At 38.4% G+C, this 18097-nt stretch overlaps 4 protein-coding genes and 1 pseudogene across 4 annotated transcripts; 4 read left to right on the forward strand and 1 right to left on the reverse strand.

Annotated features, from left to right (window-relative positions):
• The first annotated feature begins 1738 nt into the window (after positions 1 to 1738).
• Positions 1739 to 4254, forward strand: LOC111803900 (putative WRKY transcription factor 31). Its single transcript, XM_023688512.2, has 6 exons — positions 1739 to 2138; positions 2210 to 2311; positions 2403 to 2561; positions 2659 to 3090; positions 3170 to 3283; positions 3375 to 4254. Exons 1-6 carry the CDS (start codon positions 1800 to 1802, stop codon positions 4065 to 4067), a joined length of 1839 nt encoding a protein of 612 aa, XP_023544280.2. The 5' UTR covers positions 1739 to 1799; the 3' UTR covers positions 4068 to 4254.
• Positions 4255 to 8647: 4393 nt separating this feature from the next.
• LOC111803902 (aspartic proteinase) lies at positions 8648 to 12416 on the forward strand. Its single transcript, XM_023688513.2, has 14 exons — positions 8648 to 8803; positions 9084 to 9455; positions 9544 to 9604; positions 9965 to 10059; positions 10144 to 10256; positions 10344 to 10512; positions 10602 to 10641; positions 10727 to 10791; positions 11168 to 11281; positions 11365 to 11429; positions 11505 to 11661; positions 11738 to 11854; positions 12006 to 12094; positions 12173 to 12416. The coding sequence occupies exons 2-14, from the start codon at positions 9090 to 9092 to the stop codon at positions 12255 to 12257; spliced, it is 1536 nt and encodes a 511-aa protein (XP_023544281.1). The 5' UTR covers positions 8648 to 8803; positions 9084 to 9089; the 3' UTR covers positions 12258 to 12416.
• Positions 12417 to 12596: 180 nt separating this feature from the next.
• LOC111803721 (mitogen-activated protein kinase kinase kinase 18 pseudogene) lies at positions 12597 to 13985 on the forward strand (annotated as a pseudogene).
• Positions 13986 to 14082: 97 nt separating this feature from the next.
• On the reverse strand, positions 14083 to 15624 carry LOC111803903 (uncharacterized). Its single transcript, XM_023688514.2, has 2 exons — positions 15125 to 15624; positions 14083 to 14591 (listed from the first exon to the last, which is right to left on the reverse strand). Exons 1-2 carry the CDS (start codon positions 15405 to 15407, stop codon positions 14209 to 14211), a joined length of 666 nt encoding a protein of 221 aa, XP_023544282.1. The 5' UTR covers positions 15408 to 15624; the 3' UTR covers positions 14083 to 14208.
• A 716-nt stretch (positions 15625 to 16340) lies between these two features.
• LOC111803904 (putative F-box protein At4g22030) lies at positions 16341 to 17723 on the forward strand. Its single transcript, XM_023688515.2, has one exon. The coding sequence runs from the start codon at positions 16405 to 16407 to the stop codon at positions 17701 to 17703; it is 1299 nt and encodes a 432-aa protein (XP_023544283.2). The 5' UTR covers positions 16341 to 16404; the 3' UTR covers positions 17704 to 17723.
• The last annotated feature ends 374 nt before the right edge of the window (positions 17724 to 18097 follow it).

Genomic DNA, 18097 nt, shown 5'->3' on the forward strand with positions numbered 1-18097 from the left:
ACGTTTCGAAAATTCCAATCTAAATTCACCCTTTTAGACAACTCGACTCGTAATTTTGAATTATTTATGAAATATCGATGATAATTTTGAAATAAGTTTACACCAAGCTTTGAAATAAAGAGAAAAGGTGGTTAAATTTAATGGGTAAAGTTTGTAAGGGTCAATTTTTGGGCCATATTTTTCTTCTCTCTTTGTTGAATAATGCTTTAAATATCAAGTCGGACATGGTTTGCAGTCGGAAATTTGTAGCAGCAATGCAACATAGTCAAAGGTAGACAGAAAGAAAGTTGGAAAATCCTGACTTTTCTTTACTTTAAAACATTTTTTTCCATTCTTATTTCTTTAAGAAATTACTCTGTAATTTCCCATCATTATACAAGAAAAAATATTTGTATACATCTTAGGATATACCCATTTTTTTGTAATGTCACATTATAATTCTTATTTTTTTTAAAATATGATCGCTGAAAAAAGAGATGAAGGTCAATCTTACTCTTCATGTCAATTAAACAAAACAAAAAAATCAATAAAATATATTTAAGAACATGATGAGTCATGAAAAATGAGTAGGATTTTATATTATGTGTCAACATGTTCTAAAAAAATTTGTTTTTTAAGATTGTTGGTAGTGTAATTAATAGAGCATTAATTTATATGGGCAAAAAAAAAAAAAAGAAAAAAAAGGAGGGTGTTAATGTTAGATGCTTAAATTATTTATCCTACTATTGAGTGCAGCTAGGAGGGAAGGACAATTTAGGCATTATGATATCTACCTTGCATGTACAACTCTATTTTATTTTCTCCTTAATTAATTTTGGGGTGTTTGAAAGAAGAAAGAATGAAAGTGATTTATAAACCGAAAAATGTATATTAAATGAATGATTAAACAAAGACTTGCGGAGTATATATGTAATATCATAATTTGATGGTTGAAGAAAATGATTGGTGTGTCACAAATGCCAAATTAACATCCTTTAACCCTAATCCGGTTTACATTAATATGGTTATAAACTGTGGATGTTTATTTGAAGAAATTAATTAAATTTAAATTAGGCAACTAATCGTTTATTTTTAAATGGAAACCAATCAGAAAAGAAAATTAAAAAAAAAAAAGTCAAAGCAAATGACTCGGTCCCACGGGTGGACAGTCAACATAGATCCCGCGGGTACAGATCTGAGACGTGGTGTCGTGTAAAGGGTAGGGGGGAACGTGGGCCCCTTGAGAGACCGGGCCGGCTTCAGAGAGAGCCGGGCCGTCAAATTCGTTGACTTGGCTCTTTACGGGACCTTCGACCTTCGACCTTCGACCTTCGACCTTTTTATTTGCCTTTTTTTCTCACGTGGAAGGCGCCGCTGGATTCGGGGCGGTGGATCGGTTTCTTCTCTCTCGGGATTTAATGAACCGGTCAAAATGAGTCCGTTTAGGCAAAAACAAAAAAATCAATTAAAAAAATCACGCTTTCCCACGGGTCGGCTTTAGCAAACCGGGTTGGGGTTATGGATCTGTATGAACATGAAAAAAAGAGTGGGGCCAGAGAGTGCCAGCTGGCAGAGTGACGCAGTATCTGATGTAATTAAACAAAAATCTGACCTATTTCGTAGAAAAATCCCAAATCCATTTTGGTGTTCGTCCAACCCTTTTTATAGCCGAACGCATTGCACCGGTAAAAGACTTCACAGACTCTTTACATTTCCCTCTTTTCTTTTCTCCTTTCTCCTTCATTTTCTATTCAGCTTCACTATCATCTCTTACTTCTCCCTCCCCTTTATTTTACCTCCTGCCATTCTCTGTTTGATTTATGGACAAAGGATGGGGTCTAACCGTTCGTGATTCTGATCACTCAATTGGGTTCCTTTCACACAACCCATCGCCGCTTACTCTCAATTCCTTTCATACAATGTTTCGTGCTACAGATTTTCCGGTGAAACTTTCCCGGACTGACGACAACGATGCGCCTCCACCGCCGCCCGACGACAATCGCTTCGTCGTTAACGAGGTCGACTTTTTCTCCGATAACAAAAGGGTGGTTGATAATCAGGAGGATCAAGACGCAAAACCTTCCGCTAATATTCTCGCCACCGTTCTTGTCAATAAAAACGACAACGTTTCCACTGCTACCGGAACTGCCTTTGTCAATGTAAGCTTATTATAACTTCCTTAACGATATGCAGAACAATTCCGGTAGCTGATTTATTTATTTTTATTTAGACTGGGTTGCATTTGTTAACTGCTAACACCGGAAGCGATCAATCCTCGACAGTGGATGATGGAGTTTCATCGGATGGTGATGATAAACGAGCCAAAAACGAGGTAAATTAAAATACCCAAAACACAACAACAAGAATTTTGATCTGTTCTTTGATGTCATGATCCGATTGTTGAGAATTTTAATTTGGTGCAGTTAGCGCAGCTTCAAATGGAGCTCCAGCGTATGAAAGCTGAGAATCACAAGCTTAGGGACATGCTAAGCCATGTGAGCAACAACTACAGTACCCTACAAATGCATTTCTTTACCTTATTGCAACAGAATCAGGCCTCCCAACCCGGTCATGAAGCAGAGGTAAATTTTCCAATTTTGATCATACTCTCCGAATTGAAATTAAATCAAAATTTGTAGTGAATAAACAAATAACAAAACGACTTTTTTGAAATTGAAGATTGGGGAGAAGAAATCGAGGGAATTGAAACAAGAAGTGGGAAGGGCGGTGGTTCCGAGGCAATTTATGGATCTAGGACCGAGTGGGAACACAGCCGAAATGGATGAATTATCTAATTCATCATCGGATGAAAGAACTCGTTCTGGGTCTCCGTTGAACAACAACAACAACAACAACTCGGAATCCGCCTCCAAAAAGAGCAGTGCAAGAGATCATCTCGAAATCGCCGCCCCTTCCGAGCAGGGGAATTCTAATGCCAGAGATGCCAAACGATCCATCCCCAGAGAAGAAAGCTCTGAATCAGAGTCTCACGGTTGGGGGCCTAATAAAGCCCCTCGATTCAACTCTTCTACTAAACCCCTCGAGCAATCCACCGAAGCCACCATGAGAAAAGCCCGCGTCTCAGTCCGTGCTCGATCAGAAGCTCCTATGGTGAGTATATACTAATACAATTTTTTTAAAACTTTTTAATTTTTCTTGCAAGTTTGTTTTAATCAGATAATCCATGCAGATTTCTGATGGGTGTCAATGGCGAAAATATGGGCAAAAAATGGCCAAAGGAAACCCATGTCCACGGGCTTATTATCGATGCACAATGGCTGTGGGTTGCCCTGTTCGCAAACAAGTATGTATTTCTATTTTTCATCCATATAAATAATTAAAGTTTGGAACGTTCTTATCTTATTTAATTTTCTTTTCCCATACGGAATTTGTAGGTGCAACGTTGTGCGGAAGACAGGACTATATTGATAACAACTTACGAAGGCAACCACAACCATCCACTTCCTCCCGCGGCGATGGCGATGGCGTCAACCACGACGGCGGCAGCTACCATGTTGTTATCAGGGTCCATGTCAAGTGCGGACCATAATCTAATGAACCCCAATTTATTGGCTCGAGCCATACTTCCATGTTCCTCAAGCATGGCTACAATTTCAGCCTCGGCTCCATTTCCAACCATCACGTTAGACCTCACTCAGACCCCAAACCCATTGCAATTCCAAAGACCCGCGGCAGCACCCTTCCACCTGCCATTCCCCGGCGGACAACCACCGTTACCCCCCGCCCAAGTTTTGGGGCAACCGTTGTACAATCTTTCAAAATTCTCAGGGCTACAGCTATCTCATGAGATGGGGGCCAATTCCCCTCATTTGGGTCACCCCCAAATTGCACAACCGGCGCCCACAACCCAGTCTGGAGGTGCTTCTTTTGCCGATACGTTGAGTGCCGCCACCGCCGCTATCACCGCTGATCCGAATTTCACCGCCGCTCTCGCAGCCGCTATCTCCTCCATCATCGGCGGAGCACATTCGAATACTAATAGCACCACCACCACCAATACCACAACAAACAACAACAACAACAACGGAGACAACAATAGCAAAATTAGCAGTTTCCCTGGAAATTGAGTTACGTTTCTTCTTTCATTTGTCCTGATTCCCTAGTGGGGGTCGGTATTTTTTGTCTCTTTAATTTTTTTTTCCTTTTCTTCAAACATGTCCATACTTTTTCTGTTTTCTTTTTTTATAGAGAAAAAAAAATAAATAAAAAAAATTGGGGGAAAAACTTAGAACACGGCATTATTATTCTTTCCAATTGTTTCGTTATGAATAAAATTATATATAGGGAAAGCGAAATATTAAAAAAAAAAAAAAAAAAAAAAAAAAAAAAGTATTTGATATGAATTTCAAAGAGTTTGAACAAGAAAGCTGAAGCAAGTCTTGTTTGTTAGTCAAGAAAATCGGCCAACCCGATTTCCACACGTAAAAATAATTTGTAATTCCTAACAAAATTTGCAACCTTAAAAACATGTACTGAATTAATGTCAAAATGGATACAATTAGCTTATCCACCACACTTTTTGTACTTGTTTCAATGCACATGCACCCATGTGAATCTCAATTCCTAATTTTATTTTTATTTCTTTATTTCTAATAATATTCATTTTCTTTTTCCATGTCTTCTTCAATTTATTGTACTGTTTCTACGTAATTATTGAGTGTTCTGTAAAACCGCTTTGGGTTGTCGACACCGCTCCCCTCTTTTCTTTTAATCTGTCTTTACTCTGTTTTCTGTGTGCTTTGTAACAAAAATACCACAAGTTTCGTTTCCGTACAATCATTTCTCCATTTTTAATCACATATTATTAATGATTTAATCCACATAATTACTTAATTAATTATAGAATCAGCTTCTCAAATAATATCTAAAAGGAAATTAATGATTGAATGGGTTAGCGATTGAGTTACTCAACTGAAGTTGGAGTTTTTAGTATTTTGTTTTGTATGTGAGTGTTTGAAGTTTGCGTGGAGAGTAATAAATAAATAAATATTAAAGAAAGTAGTAAAAATAAATAAATGAATAAAAGTTTGGTGTAAGTATATGGTGAGAGACAAATGAATGATATGGATGGATGGGCGTTTGTTAGAGTCAATGGATTTGTCCTTTGTCTTTCGTAATATATATTCCCACATACTTCAAATCCTCCCTATTTTAAACCATAAAGAAGGAGGGTGTACATTCAACCCGACAATCTAGACCAATCTGATCCAAACTATAAGAGTTGGGTTCATTTTTTTAAACCCGAACAGTTCGGTTTGGGTTTATGGGCAAAACCTTCGAATTGACCCGAGACAAATAAAAATATATAAAATATATTAAGAATTGTTTTGTATTAATGGATTTGTGAGAGTGATACTAAGGCTAAATATTTATTAACTTTTAATATATTTTATTTAAGATTGTATTAGAATAATTATAAACTGGGATAATCCAACCACTTCTAATCTATCCCAATAATTATAAATTGTGGATAAAACCGGACCACTCTTAATACATTTTATCTAAGATTGTATCATAATAATTATAAATTGTTGATAAAAACTAATCCGAAAATAGAGGGTTGGGTTGTGAAAAGTTTGGGTATTCGAATAATTATAAATTGGGATAAAGCCCAATAGTAAAATACCATTGTGAAATGTTTTGGGTATCTGAATAATTATAAATTGGGGATAAAATCCAACCTAAAATAGGGGGTTGGGTTGTGAAAAGCTTAGGGTTGGGTTGCCAATCCAACCAACCCGACCCATGTACACCCTAATAAAAAACTAAAACGGATATGAACCAAGAGACATCCATATGATTGTTGGTTCATATCAAAAACTTTCTGATGATATGATATTGTCCACTTTGAGCATAAGCTCTCGTGACTTTGCTTTGGGCTTCCCCAAAAGGTCTCGCACTAATGGCGAGAGTATTATTTGATTATAAATTCATGATAATTCCCTAAATTAGCCGATGTGAGACTTTGATCGTGTAACATTAATCACTTGAGCTTAATAACATAAAGTAATAAGTTTTTTGAATTAGATTTTAGTAACATATGTCCATTTATGGATCAAATCTACCCAGCTACAACCAACCCATTTATTGGTAAAAGCCTATATTCCTTTCATTTTGTTCAATTTAGTAATCTAATTAATTTATCTAACTAAACCTACTTTATTGTTTTTATTAATACCTAAGCTAATAGATTTTGTTAATTAATTTCTAATTCTAAATCTCCACAGCTTTATAAATTACACTAAAAATTATGAAAATTGTATCAAAATATTATTACATTTCTGCCTAAAAATATTTTATATAAAATTTTATCTATATTGGAAAATTCATAATGTCTTTTTATTTATTTTTTATTCGCAGCATATTTGCTTGTACTTCCGTAAAGATAATTGTATCTCACGCACATATATTTCCTTTCGTATTGGGCCGCGGATTTCCACAGCTCGGCCCAATTCACTCTTAATTAATTGTTGTCAATACACGGGCCCACTGGATCGCTAGGTATAAACAGTCGGGCCTTGCTTTTTTTTTTTTTTTTTGCTCCAATCTGAAAATAAAAATATGAAATTAATAAAAACTTTATTGAAAATAGAATTATATTTTCTAGATGAATATAATTACGATTTCATTCAAACAGCCGTGTTCAATATGTAATTTTATATTATATTAATAAATCACAAAATTATCAATAGTCACCCATTAAATATTATATAAAATATAAATTCTTATTAATTAATTTTGTGTTTAAAATATTGTCTATTTATTAATGTTTTTATTTTATTTTCATATAATATTTTAAATTTTATGAACCGATTAAAAGTATACGCCAAAGTCTCTCCTGTGCAACGTGGCATCTTAAATTTGGTTCACAATTAACATGGTTCACATGCCCTAACATCACAAAATTTCATCGTCCATTACAACTCATTCGGTCATGTCATTGAACGGACCCACGTATATTTCATAATATCGGGACATTCCGAACATCATCTATTCATATTCTATCGAGGTATTGGACCCTCGTGTGTCCATGTTATAGCATTTATGAACTATGTACTGGGTAACGGGTGTACGATCCAACCTCTGACATATGGGATAGGTGCAATGTTGGTACCCTCGTGTCGTTCGACACTGTCGAAGCCCATTTGAAAGAAAGTCACATGCTCGCCCTCATTTTGACACATGTATGTGCTATAGGGTAACTTGTCTAGGCCATAGGGGCTAGGGGTGACGAAAAGCTGACATCATGCCTCGTTCCAATACATTTTGAGGCATTTCCAATATGGGGGGCGCGTAAACATGATTTTGGTGAACGGACACATGATCTTGTGGAGCGCCCCGTTCAGTGTCTGATTGACACCAAATTTAGCGAGCTTCCATCTTTCATATGGACGGATTTAACAGAAGAGCCGCATGTCCAAACTCGTTTCGGAACCTCAACTTTTGAAGTTCAAGCCCAAGGCCCTACCTAGCCCTTCAACAAGCCCATTTTTTATACTCTTGTCTACTCGCTTGCCCCTATCTTGCTTATGCCTCGTTCTCTCTTCAATACTCCATTTTGTGTAGTGAGTTAAATGATGCACTATCCTCCTTGATTGCGTCATGACACTCATCTAGGCCCTCGCGTGGCTGGATAGGCATCACTTAAGCATTACCACTTTGCTTGCAGCAACACGAGAGTCACAACCTATTCTATTCATAATATGGTTATGACAACAAGCATACGATATATTTCAATTGTATTTTATTTAAGAATTGAATTGACATGAAAAAAAAATACCCGAACCAAACTATATAAATGGAATTTATTAAATTCAAGAAGCATGCTAAATCAAAAATTGGGGTTAAATTTTGATTATTTTTCACGAGAATAGATATAGAGATATATATGTCAAAAAAAAAAAAAAAAAAGTGATGTAAACATGTTTAAATGTGTAATTAAATGAAGTATAAAATGAAAAGGAGATGTTATGAGCACTATTTGGTCCTTAGTAGAAGCTACCTATAACGTGCACCCATCAACCATCTTTTAGCATACAATTGCTTATAAGCAACCTACTACTCTCTCCATTTTCCTATTTTATTCCTCCTAATCCATTACATCTCACACTTAAATCTTTTATTCCCTCCTTAATTTCTTTCAAAAATACTACTTTCTTCAATAAAGGCATCTTTAAAAAGACATTAACTTTTGTTATTTACTCAAACTATTACTTACCCATTTCTTTTTCTGAACCATATGTAGATTGTTTGGCTTACATGGTAATCAAACTCAATCTAATTATTTTGTTAACAGAGTAGATATGATTTGAACTCTCAAACAAAGGTTAAATAGCAAGTTTATAAGTGGTTGAAGTGTATAAATAAATAAAAAAAAGGTGAATTGAAAGTTAAAATATATTTTGTGAATGAAGCATAAAATGGTATGTTTTTCGTGATGCCTTTGCTTATCTTGTGTGTGGAAGTGTGAGAAATGATGGATTCCATTTTATCTGTATACCTTTTTAACCGATTTAGTGTCCAGAAACGAGACTGCCGTGCCGCATACAACTTTATGAAACGAGTAAACTGATGCTTCTGAATCTGATCGATACCTCCAACCGGGAATCCCTGGAATGAAGCCATTGCATAACCTACCAAGAACGGGAATTTCTACGTTTGGGGCCCTCTTGGTAAGTGGGTCCCTTTTGTTCTAAGGAATGAATGGACTGAAGTGACAGCTCTTCTATTTAAGCTCCTTTCGCCTCCTACTTTACCTTCAACCCTTTCTCCTTACCTCTCTTTCAGAAATCTGTTTCATTTGGTGGGTCATTCTTGCTCTTCTCTTCTGTATTACTTTTGGGTCTCTATTGCATTCAACTTCGCTTATGTTTCTGGTTTCTCTGAGTATGATTTTTCTGTTTATCATATTTCTGGATGATCAATGAACTGTTTGAGTGTGTGGTTCTGTTTTAGGTTTGGAAACCAATGCAATTCAAGTATATTTGATTACTTTGGCTTGATTTCCAATGAGGAAAAACTAAGGAGTTCCCATTTCGTCTTTTCTGTTTATGAGCTTTGAAGCCTTCCTTTTGTGCTTGCAGGTTACAATGAGAAACAGCCTTAAGCCCCTCTTGGTTTCCCTGTTGCTTTTGATATTATATTCCTCTACTGCGTCCTCTGCTTCTAATGAAGGGTTGATGAGGATTGGACTGAAAAAGATCAAAGTTAATAAAAACATTCTGCTGAAAGCATTGGTTGAGTCAAAGAAAGTAAAATTTTTAGGATCAAAACATGATCAATGGGTTAATGATGTTGGAGAATCTAAGAATTCTGATATCGTAGCATTAAAGAACTACATGGATGCTCAATATTATGGGGAGATTGGCATTGGCACTCCACCTCAAAAGTTCACTGTAATTTTTGATACTGGAAGCTCAAATTTGTGGGTGCCATCTTCCAAATGTGTTTTTTCGGTGAGGATTACTTAACTCTAATCAGGAAACAAGAAGAATGATGATTGGTTTATGACTAGTAATATGCTTATCTTTCCTTCATATGCAGATTGCTTGCTTTTTCCATGCTAGGTATCAATCAGGGCGGTCGAGTACATACAGAAGAAATGGTCTGCTTTTCTTCTCTTTACCTGCAATAGTCTTCAAAAACTAAATCTTGTTCACTTCATTATAATGAGTTCGAATCTATCTTCTTTCATTTATCCGTATATTGGTTAAGTCGAGTATAGAACGATGGTGTTTGGAACGAGTAATTGCCTTTCCTGAAGTCGATTATCGTATTCTATTTCGTTCTTGCTCGTAAGGGCTAGTCAGTTGCGGTCGAGTGTGGCTTTCACCTTATTTTCGTATAGATAAGACTTAGCCCTTCAGCAAGATCAATCATTTGATAATCACACAATCCTTTGAAATAGCTTTGAGCTCACTTGTTTACATCCATTGCCTGAAAGTTGTGTACTTACATCACACAGGAACATCTGCTGCTATTCAGTATGGTACAGGAGCTATTTCTGGCTTCTTTAGTTATGACAACGTTCAAGTCGGTGATGTCGTTGTTCGTGATCAGGTAATCCTACCCCGTTTCTTTTTTGGGTTTAACAAAGTAGTTTAAGAGGCCGACTAATTGTATTATAACATCGACTAATTTCAGCAATTCATTGAGACAACAAGCATGTCTAGTATGACATTCATTGCTGCCAAATTTGATGGTATACTGGGACTTGGATTTCAAGAGATCTCGACTGGTGACGCTGTTCCAGTATGGTATGCTAAATGCAACCATAATATTAGTTGCTTCTTGCTGATGATGTTCTTTAAGGAATTTTAATCAGGCTCTTGGATGTCCCTTAGGTATAACATGGTTAACCAAAAATTGGTGAAGGAGCCAGTTTTCTCGTTTTGGCTCAATCGCAACGCCAAGGAGGAAGAAGGAGGTGAAATTGTGTTTGGAGGGGTTGATCCTAAGCACTTCAAAGGCCAACATACATACGTGCCTGTGACAACCAAAGGGTATTGGCAGGTTGGCTCTTGAAATCCTTCCCACATTGAGCATTTCTTTCAATTTCATCTTTTGCCCCTCACATTGTTCAAATGTTTTTTTTCTTATAGTTCAACATTGGCGATATTCTTATTGGTGGTGAACCAACTGGTATGTTCCATTTACTTATCTCGATATCGAGCATGATTATCACATTTGTATAACATGATTCTAACTTAAGGAACACGATGTACAGAATATTGTGCTCGTGGTTGCTCGGCGATTGCAGATTCTGGAACTTCTTTGTTGGCTGGCCCATCTGTATGTAACATATATTATCAATTTAGCTACTAAATCTCTCTTTTATCTACATGAGGGTCGGATCGATAAAAACCAACATGAAGTTGAGAACTAGGTTCATTTGGGACTTTTAAACTTCTACTCCAATACCAACCTTTACTTCATGTAACTTGTAACTGAAGGTTCCCTTTATTAACTTAGCTTATAAGAGGTTCTTTGTAAGTTCCCACATCAGTTGGAGAGGAGAACTAAAACATTCCTTATAAGGATGTGGAAACCTCTCCCTAACAGACGCGTTTTAAAACCGTGATGCTGACGGCGATACGTTATGGGCCAAAGCAAACAATCCTTCAGGATGTTAAGCATTTCATTAAAGAAAAATGGTTGTCCTTTGCAGACTATAGTGACATTAATTAATAGAGCCATTGGGGCAGCTGGAATTGGTCGTCCAGAGTGCAAGGCAGTTGTTTCACAACATGGGAAGTCTATTATGGATTTGCTTTTAGCCAAGGTAAATCATACCATTTACTTTGTTGGCAATGTAATGAGCTTTAACAGCCAGGTTCAAGTGTTGTTTTTACATTCTATTGACAGGTACAACCAGAGAAGATATGTTCCAAAATTGGGGTGTGCGCCTTTGATGGAACCCATGGTGTTAGGTTAGTGGCATGCTTTTGATTTGAGTTGCATAAAGGATCAGTTTTTATTAACTCACGGTTGGTAATGGAAAACAGTATGAAAATTGAGAGTGTGGCGAATGAGAAAGATGGTAGATCATCTGGTGGGTTCTCAGATGCCATGTGCTCAGCTTGTGAGATGGCGGTTTCCTGGATGAACGATGAGCTGAAGCAGAACAAAACTCAAGAACATGTCATTGATTATGTGAATAAGGTACACCACTTCTGTTACCATCTAACTCATCTCCTGATGATTGTCTTCAGCTGACTTGTGTTTCATGTTTCTGCAGCTATGTGATCGTGATTCGAACCAAGGAGAAACGTTGGTCGACTGTGGACGGATCTCTCAAATGCCAACGGTGTCGTTCACCATTGGGGACAAAGTTTTTGAGCTTAACGCAGAAGATGTATAATTTTCCCCAAATCCTTCTTTACTGCTCCTGAATTTGTTTGTCACTTTGGCATCTTTTTGTTGTCATATGATGCCAATCAAGTTCCGTGGTTTGGACGCAAACTAGTGCATCTAACCCCACTGCTTTTGTTCATTGTTGTGAACAGTATATTCTCAAGGTGGGTGAGGGATCTGCAGCTCAATGCATCAGTGGATTCATACCTTTGGACATTCCTCCACCTCGTGGACCCCTCTGGTATTTCCATTTTTTGTCTTCTTGATGTCTGATGATTCTTGTCTTTGGTTTAAAAAACGTTGCGCTCGCTCGATGCAGGATCCTCGGAGACGTTTTCATGGGACGTTATCACACAGTCTTTGATTTTGGCAAATTGAGAGTCGGATTTGCCGAGGCTGCTTGAAGAATATGTATACATATGTAATGAAGTTCATAACTAAGTAAGAAAGAAAGAAAGAATATGTATATGTTATTTCTGTAATGTCTGTAATTAGTGGAACTTCATATAATAATAACACCAATTAGTGAGGTTGTGTTATTTAAACACAAAGGCCTTCAATTATTTGCTGTGGTCCTCTAATTTGTTCTCATTAATTTTTCCAAAGTAAGAAACTTACCAATTTGCCAACTCAATTTTACGCATCGAACAATTTTGGAATCATTTCAAACGCTGTATGTCTAAGCTATGAAAGGCTCCCTCTTTTTCTCTTCTCATCCATCCATGCGCACCTCTGTTTTCTCAATGGGCTGGACGAGAGGTCCGACCATAGGCCGTGGCTCCTCTGCTGCGGTCTCCGTAGCCACCGATCTTTGCTCTGGTCAAGTTCTGGCGGTTAAGTCTGTTGAGTTCACTCACTCGGATTTTCTCAAGAGGGAACAGAGGATTCTTTCTCGATTCAATTGTCCACGTGTTATAGCTTATAAGGGGTTTGATGTTACGTTGGAAAATGGGGAATTGATGTGTAATCTTTTGATGGAGTTTGCGCCTGGTGGGTCGATTTTGGATGTGATGGAGGCGGCTGGTGGCCGATTAGATGAGGCGACGGCCCAATTTTATACTCGAGAAATTTTAAGTGGGCTCGAGTATGTTCATTCCAATGGTGTGGTGCATTGCGACATTAAGTGTTGCAATATTTTGGTTGGTGAAGATGGGATTAAGATTGCGGATTTTGGTTGCGCGCGGCAGGTAGAGGAGGATTCCAGTAGAAACTTGGTCGGAACGCCGATGTTTATGGCGCCGGAAGTGGCGCGTGGAGAAAAACAGGGGTTTGCAGCTGATGTTTGGGCAGTGGGTTGCGCGGTGATCCAGATGGTGACCGGCCGAGCTCCATGGGTGAATGTGTCTGATCCGGTGGCCGCCATTTACAAAATTGGGTCCGGCGATGATTTGCCGGAGGTTCCAAGGTTCATGTCCGAGCAGGGCAAGGACTTTTTGCGGCGGTGTCTGATCAGAGACCCAGGAGAAAGGTGGTCTGTCAGTGAGCTTTTGAAGCACCCTTTTGTTCACGAGCAGAAATCTCCACCCAAACAGAATTCAAGAACACCAACGAGTATTTTGGAACAAGAATCATGGTACACGATGAACAATTCGGAAACGGTTCAAAGTCCGATCATGCCAAAACTTTACAGAACGCCATTGCAGAGGATACAGCAACTGAGCGAAATATCCAAAATTCAGTCATCAAGAATACCCAATTGGGATTGCGACAAAGACTGGGTAACAGTGAAAAGCATTACCATGGAAGAGGAAGACACAGAACAAAACGAGTTCGTCTCTGTATTGGAATTGCCCTGTTTCTCTCAGTCCATCAAAATGGCAACCAAAAATGGAGTTGGTGATCAGAATTATATTGATGTTAGTATTAGTAGAGAAAGCAGTAAGGCTAAGAAGAGGGACTTGCCTGCTATGTCCTCTGTTTCCAACCAAATTGTATCATTGAACACTAATAGTTTCTCTAATAATCACAAACTATGTATTATCAGTTCTTTGTTTCTTGTGTTTCTAGCCAGTGGGGGTTCAATTCGTGTTACATTCTTAAGATATATTGAAAACATTTGGATTTATCATGAAAATGTGAAGATGTTGATGAATCTCTGTTTATTTGAGCTGAATATCTTGTCTGGAGACTAGAGTATGCCTTCGAATATGTATTCTTATGTTTTTGAGAGGCCAAATTCTTCATGGTATATTTATATAATGAAAAAAGAAGCAGCTACAGACAGAGGAATGACAGAAGCGAAGATATTCTCTATAATAAACATGAAATTTATCACAATTCTTTTCAGTTTTGAGTGAGAATCCATTCTTGTTTCAGTGCTTTACCTTTGTACTTGAAGAAGTGAGATTCAGTTCCTTAAGAGTTCTTCTTGCTGCCCGATCGAGACAATCTGCGATCCACGGATTGCAATTGGCTACGAAGGTTCTGGTTTTCTTCAACTAAACGGTCATACTCCAGCAATAATCCTTCAGATTGCTTCCTTAGAGCAACTACATTGGCTTCTGAAGCACTTACATCTTTTGCCTTCGACTCAAGTTCCAATTCCAAGTGTTTGAGTTTGGTCTGCAGGCTGGTTCTCTCTTCTTCCAATGCTTTCATCTCCTCTGACTTGCTAACTTTCCCTTCCTCCATCGCTCTGCTCTGCTTTTTTATGACTTCCATGCCTTTTCTTCGTATATGCAACTCTCTCATGTAATGATGTAATCTATCAATCATAAGTGCCAGGAATAGAGACCCACCTGCAACCAAATTGTCCACCTACTTCAAGCTCCTTCACCATTCAAAACTAAAGGGTTCTTGAAAGAAACAACAAGCTTTCATAACCTAAGAAGAGAGCCATCAACTATCTATTTAATTATGTAATAAAGTGAAGGCAAGATGCTCAATCCTTCTGTACAAAAACGCTCTAAATTAATGCACAAGGATAGCCAAAGCAGATCGATTAAGAATGCGTATGATTTAACGAGCTAATGTCACTCTAATGAAACAGTGAAGCAAGATTGAATTGATGAGCTCAGAATACCACAGCACCAAATTCATTTGAAACTAAATACGCAATTGAAATCCGCTTAATCAAAATAAATCGAATCGAGCGCATTCTAAATTTGGACGCAATTCCTCAACGATTTCAGACAAATCATTCCCAGAACTAATCCACATTCTAAAAGGCAAGGCCAAATTCAGAGACGGGGAAACCAATGAGGGGAAAAGACATGGATAGGTCGGAAATCTTGAATCGAAACACGGAAGAAAATGAAAAGGTTGGGTTTACCCATGAGCGTGGCCTCGAGAAGGTGCCTGACCATGAGAACCTGATCGGTGGGGGTGACGGCACCGTCATCAACCCAACGTTTCTGGATCGTAACCATACTGTTGAGACTGGAAAGGAGAACTATAAGAACAGTTCCGGCGACGGTTTTCACCATAATGGGACCGCGTCCGCGCTTCATCCGATCGACGGCCAAGATGACAAGCTTCCTGAGAGGGGTCTTGAAGGAGAAAAGCAGTATGAGAAGCATCTCCGATGCAATCAGCGTGAACAATAGCTGAATCATTTGGAGAAATAAAATTGGGATTGATTTGCAGATTTTGGATCTTGGCGTGAGAGGGAAGAGTGATGGGATGGAAGGTGTCAAAAATGATGGCCAAATATCATGAGATGTGTTGCGTTATGGAAGGAAGCAATGGAGGAGGGAAGGTGGGCGTAATCGCTGAGCACCAACGAACCCCTTACGACAGCCGAAGCATTAATTAAATAAATTATGGATTTTACAAAGGAAAGACACAAAAGGCGTGGCCTTCCCACGTTCTAGCTCACTTCACTTCTCCTTCATATTCCTATTCTTTTTTTTTTTTAATTTTTCTTTTTTTTTTTTTTAATTTCTTTTTATTAAAAAAAAAAATTCAATTTCACCCATCCCTTTCCCACTTCCCTCGAAGGCTTTAAAATGCAAGGAGAAAATTTCCACACTCTTATGAAGGCTTTAAAAGGGTGGATTGTGATGTCGCACATTGACATTAATTGGGGAAGAGAACAAACCACCATTTATAAGAGGATGGAAACTTTCTGCTAATTTAAAGCTTTGATCGGAAGCTCGATAGGAAAAGTCGAAAGAAAACAATATCTACTAGCTGTGGATGTGAAAGTAAAGTGCTGAAGAGGACTCGTTCCATTCATTTACCTCTCCACGAATCTCACATTTGACTTTTTGGTTGAAAGATCCGGGGCTTTTTTTAATATTGAGTGTAAAAGGCATCCATAAAGAAGGTGTTGAGGCAGTGATGGCATGAGCGAGAGACCCATTGTTTTGTTTCAACAATACACGTAACAAGTGAACTCATTTCCAATCCCCAAATGGAAAGTTGTTAAAAAGCAAGTTAGTCTTATAGTGAATGGGAAATAGGAAACAGAAAATAAATGGTAATTAATCATTTACGATGACTAAGCTTAATTTCTTTCCCCCCACATAAAAGTTTGGATTTTGCTTTGTTACTTGTGATTTATCTCTCCTCTCTTTATTAATTTCCTCTATAAAACTCACCCACCATTCCATGTCCTCCCACTCCAGTTCTAAACCCTTCAAGCTTGTTCCAACAATGGCTTCCTTACAATCTTCATTTCTCCTCCCTTCTTCCTCTTGTTCTTCAAGAAGAACAATTGCCCCAGCTGCCATTCACGACCCCAAGCTTCCCAATCTCCGTATCTCAGTTCCCACGCTCCCAAACACTTCCACTCCCTCCCTTAACGTCATTGAACAACTTTGTTTAAACCAACCCATTAATGTCCAATCCCCCTTCACATCACACCTTCACCACATCTTAGACGCCGTAGCAGACAGGGTAGAGATGCACAACGATCTCCACCTACAGCGAGACAACTGGAATTCCCTTCTCCTCAATTCCATCAACATGATCACTCTCACCGCCTCCGCTATGGCCGCCGCCGCGCCCGCTGTCGGAGCCCTTGGAGCTCCTCTTTTGGGTTTGAAATTGTCCTCGACTCTGCTCTTCTCTGCCGCAACAGGGATGTTGGTTGTGGTTAACAAAATCCAACCCTCACAGCTGGCTGAGGAGCAGCGAAGTGCAGCTAGATTGTTCAAGCAGCTCCAATCCCAAATCGAGACCTTGATTACGGTTGGAGCTCCCACTCAAAGGGACGTCGATTCCGCCATGGAAAAGGTATTGGCGCTTGATAAAGCATACCCACTTCCTTTACTTGGTGGCATGCTTGAAAAATTCCCCAAAACGCTCGAGCCGGCTTCATGGTGGCCCAATTCTTCTCATTCTTACGAATCCAAGACAGAGAACGAAAACGCCCAATTTGATGGAAACCAACGACAAGATTCCAATGGATGGAGCGATGAACTTGAGGCGGAAATGAGAGAGGTTGTTGAAGTCATAAAGACAAAAGACGCTCAAGACTACGCCAGACTTGGGAATTTAGTATTGAAGGTTCATAAGAGTTTGGCAATCTCGGGCCCTCTTCTCACCGGCATTGCGGCTTTGGGCTCTGCTTTTGTGGGTGATTGGTCATCCGGGGGGATGGTGGTGGCGGCGGCGGCCGGTTCTTTGGCTGCCGCCGTGAATGCGTTAGAGCACGGTGGGCAAATTGGGATGGTGTTTGAGATGTATAGAAGCGTGGCGGGGTTGTTGTGGCTGATGGAAGAATCCGTTAGAGGGACGCTGGAGGAGACAGATTGGGAGAAGAGGGAAAACGGGGAAGTGTTTGAAAGGAAGGTGGCTTTGAAATTGGGAAGAAGCTTAGCTCAGCTCAGACAATTGGCTTCCAAATCCACCGCCGCTAGAACAGAAGGGATTTGCGTGGATGAATTCGCCAGCAAGCTCTTTTGATTTTTTGATTTTTTTTTTTTTTTTTTAAATTTTATTATTATTATTGTTATTATTATTATTATTATTATTATTCTACAATTTCTGATCGGTTGATTCCTTGAGATGGGAAACGTGCGTATTGTTCTTCCGAGCATGTAAAATAAATAAATAAATAAATAAATAAATAATATATATATTGATATTCCGAATTTAACCTTTGGAATAAAATCACACTAATTGATGAGTTTTACTTTTAAAGAGATATATTGAATCTCTCATTTAAAATATTTCCATATATACTTCTTTTTTACAGATTTGAATCTTTCATTTAACATATTTCTATATATACTTTTAAATAATAATAATCTCTTAATCTTTACTTTTGTTTGATAAATTATTATTATTATTCTATATG

This window comes from Cucurbita pepo, chromosome 10 (genome assembly GCF_057944985.1).
Source record: "Cucurbita pepo subsp. pepo isolate OVF chromosome 10, ASM5794498v1, whole genome shotgun sequence".
NCBI lineage: Eukaryota > Viridiplantae > Streptophyta > Magnoliopsida > Cucurbitales > Cucurbitaceae > Cucurbita > Cucurbita pepo.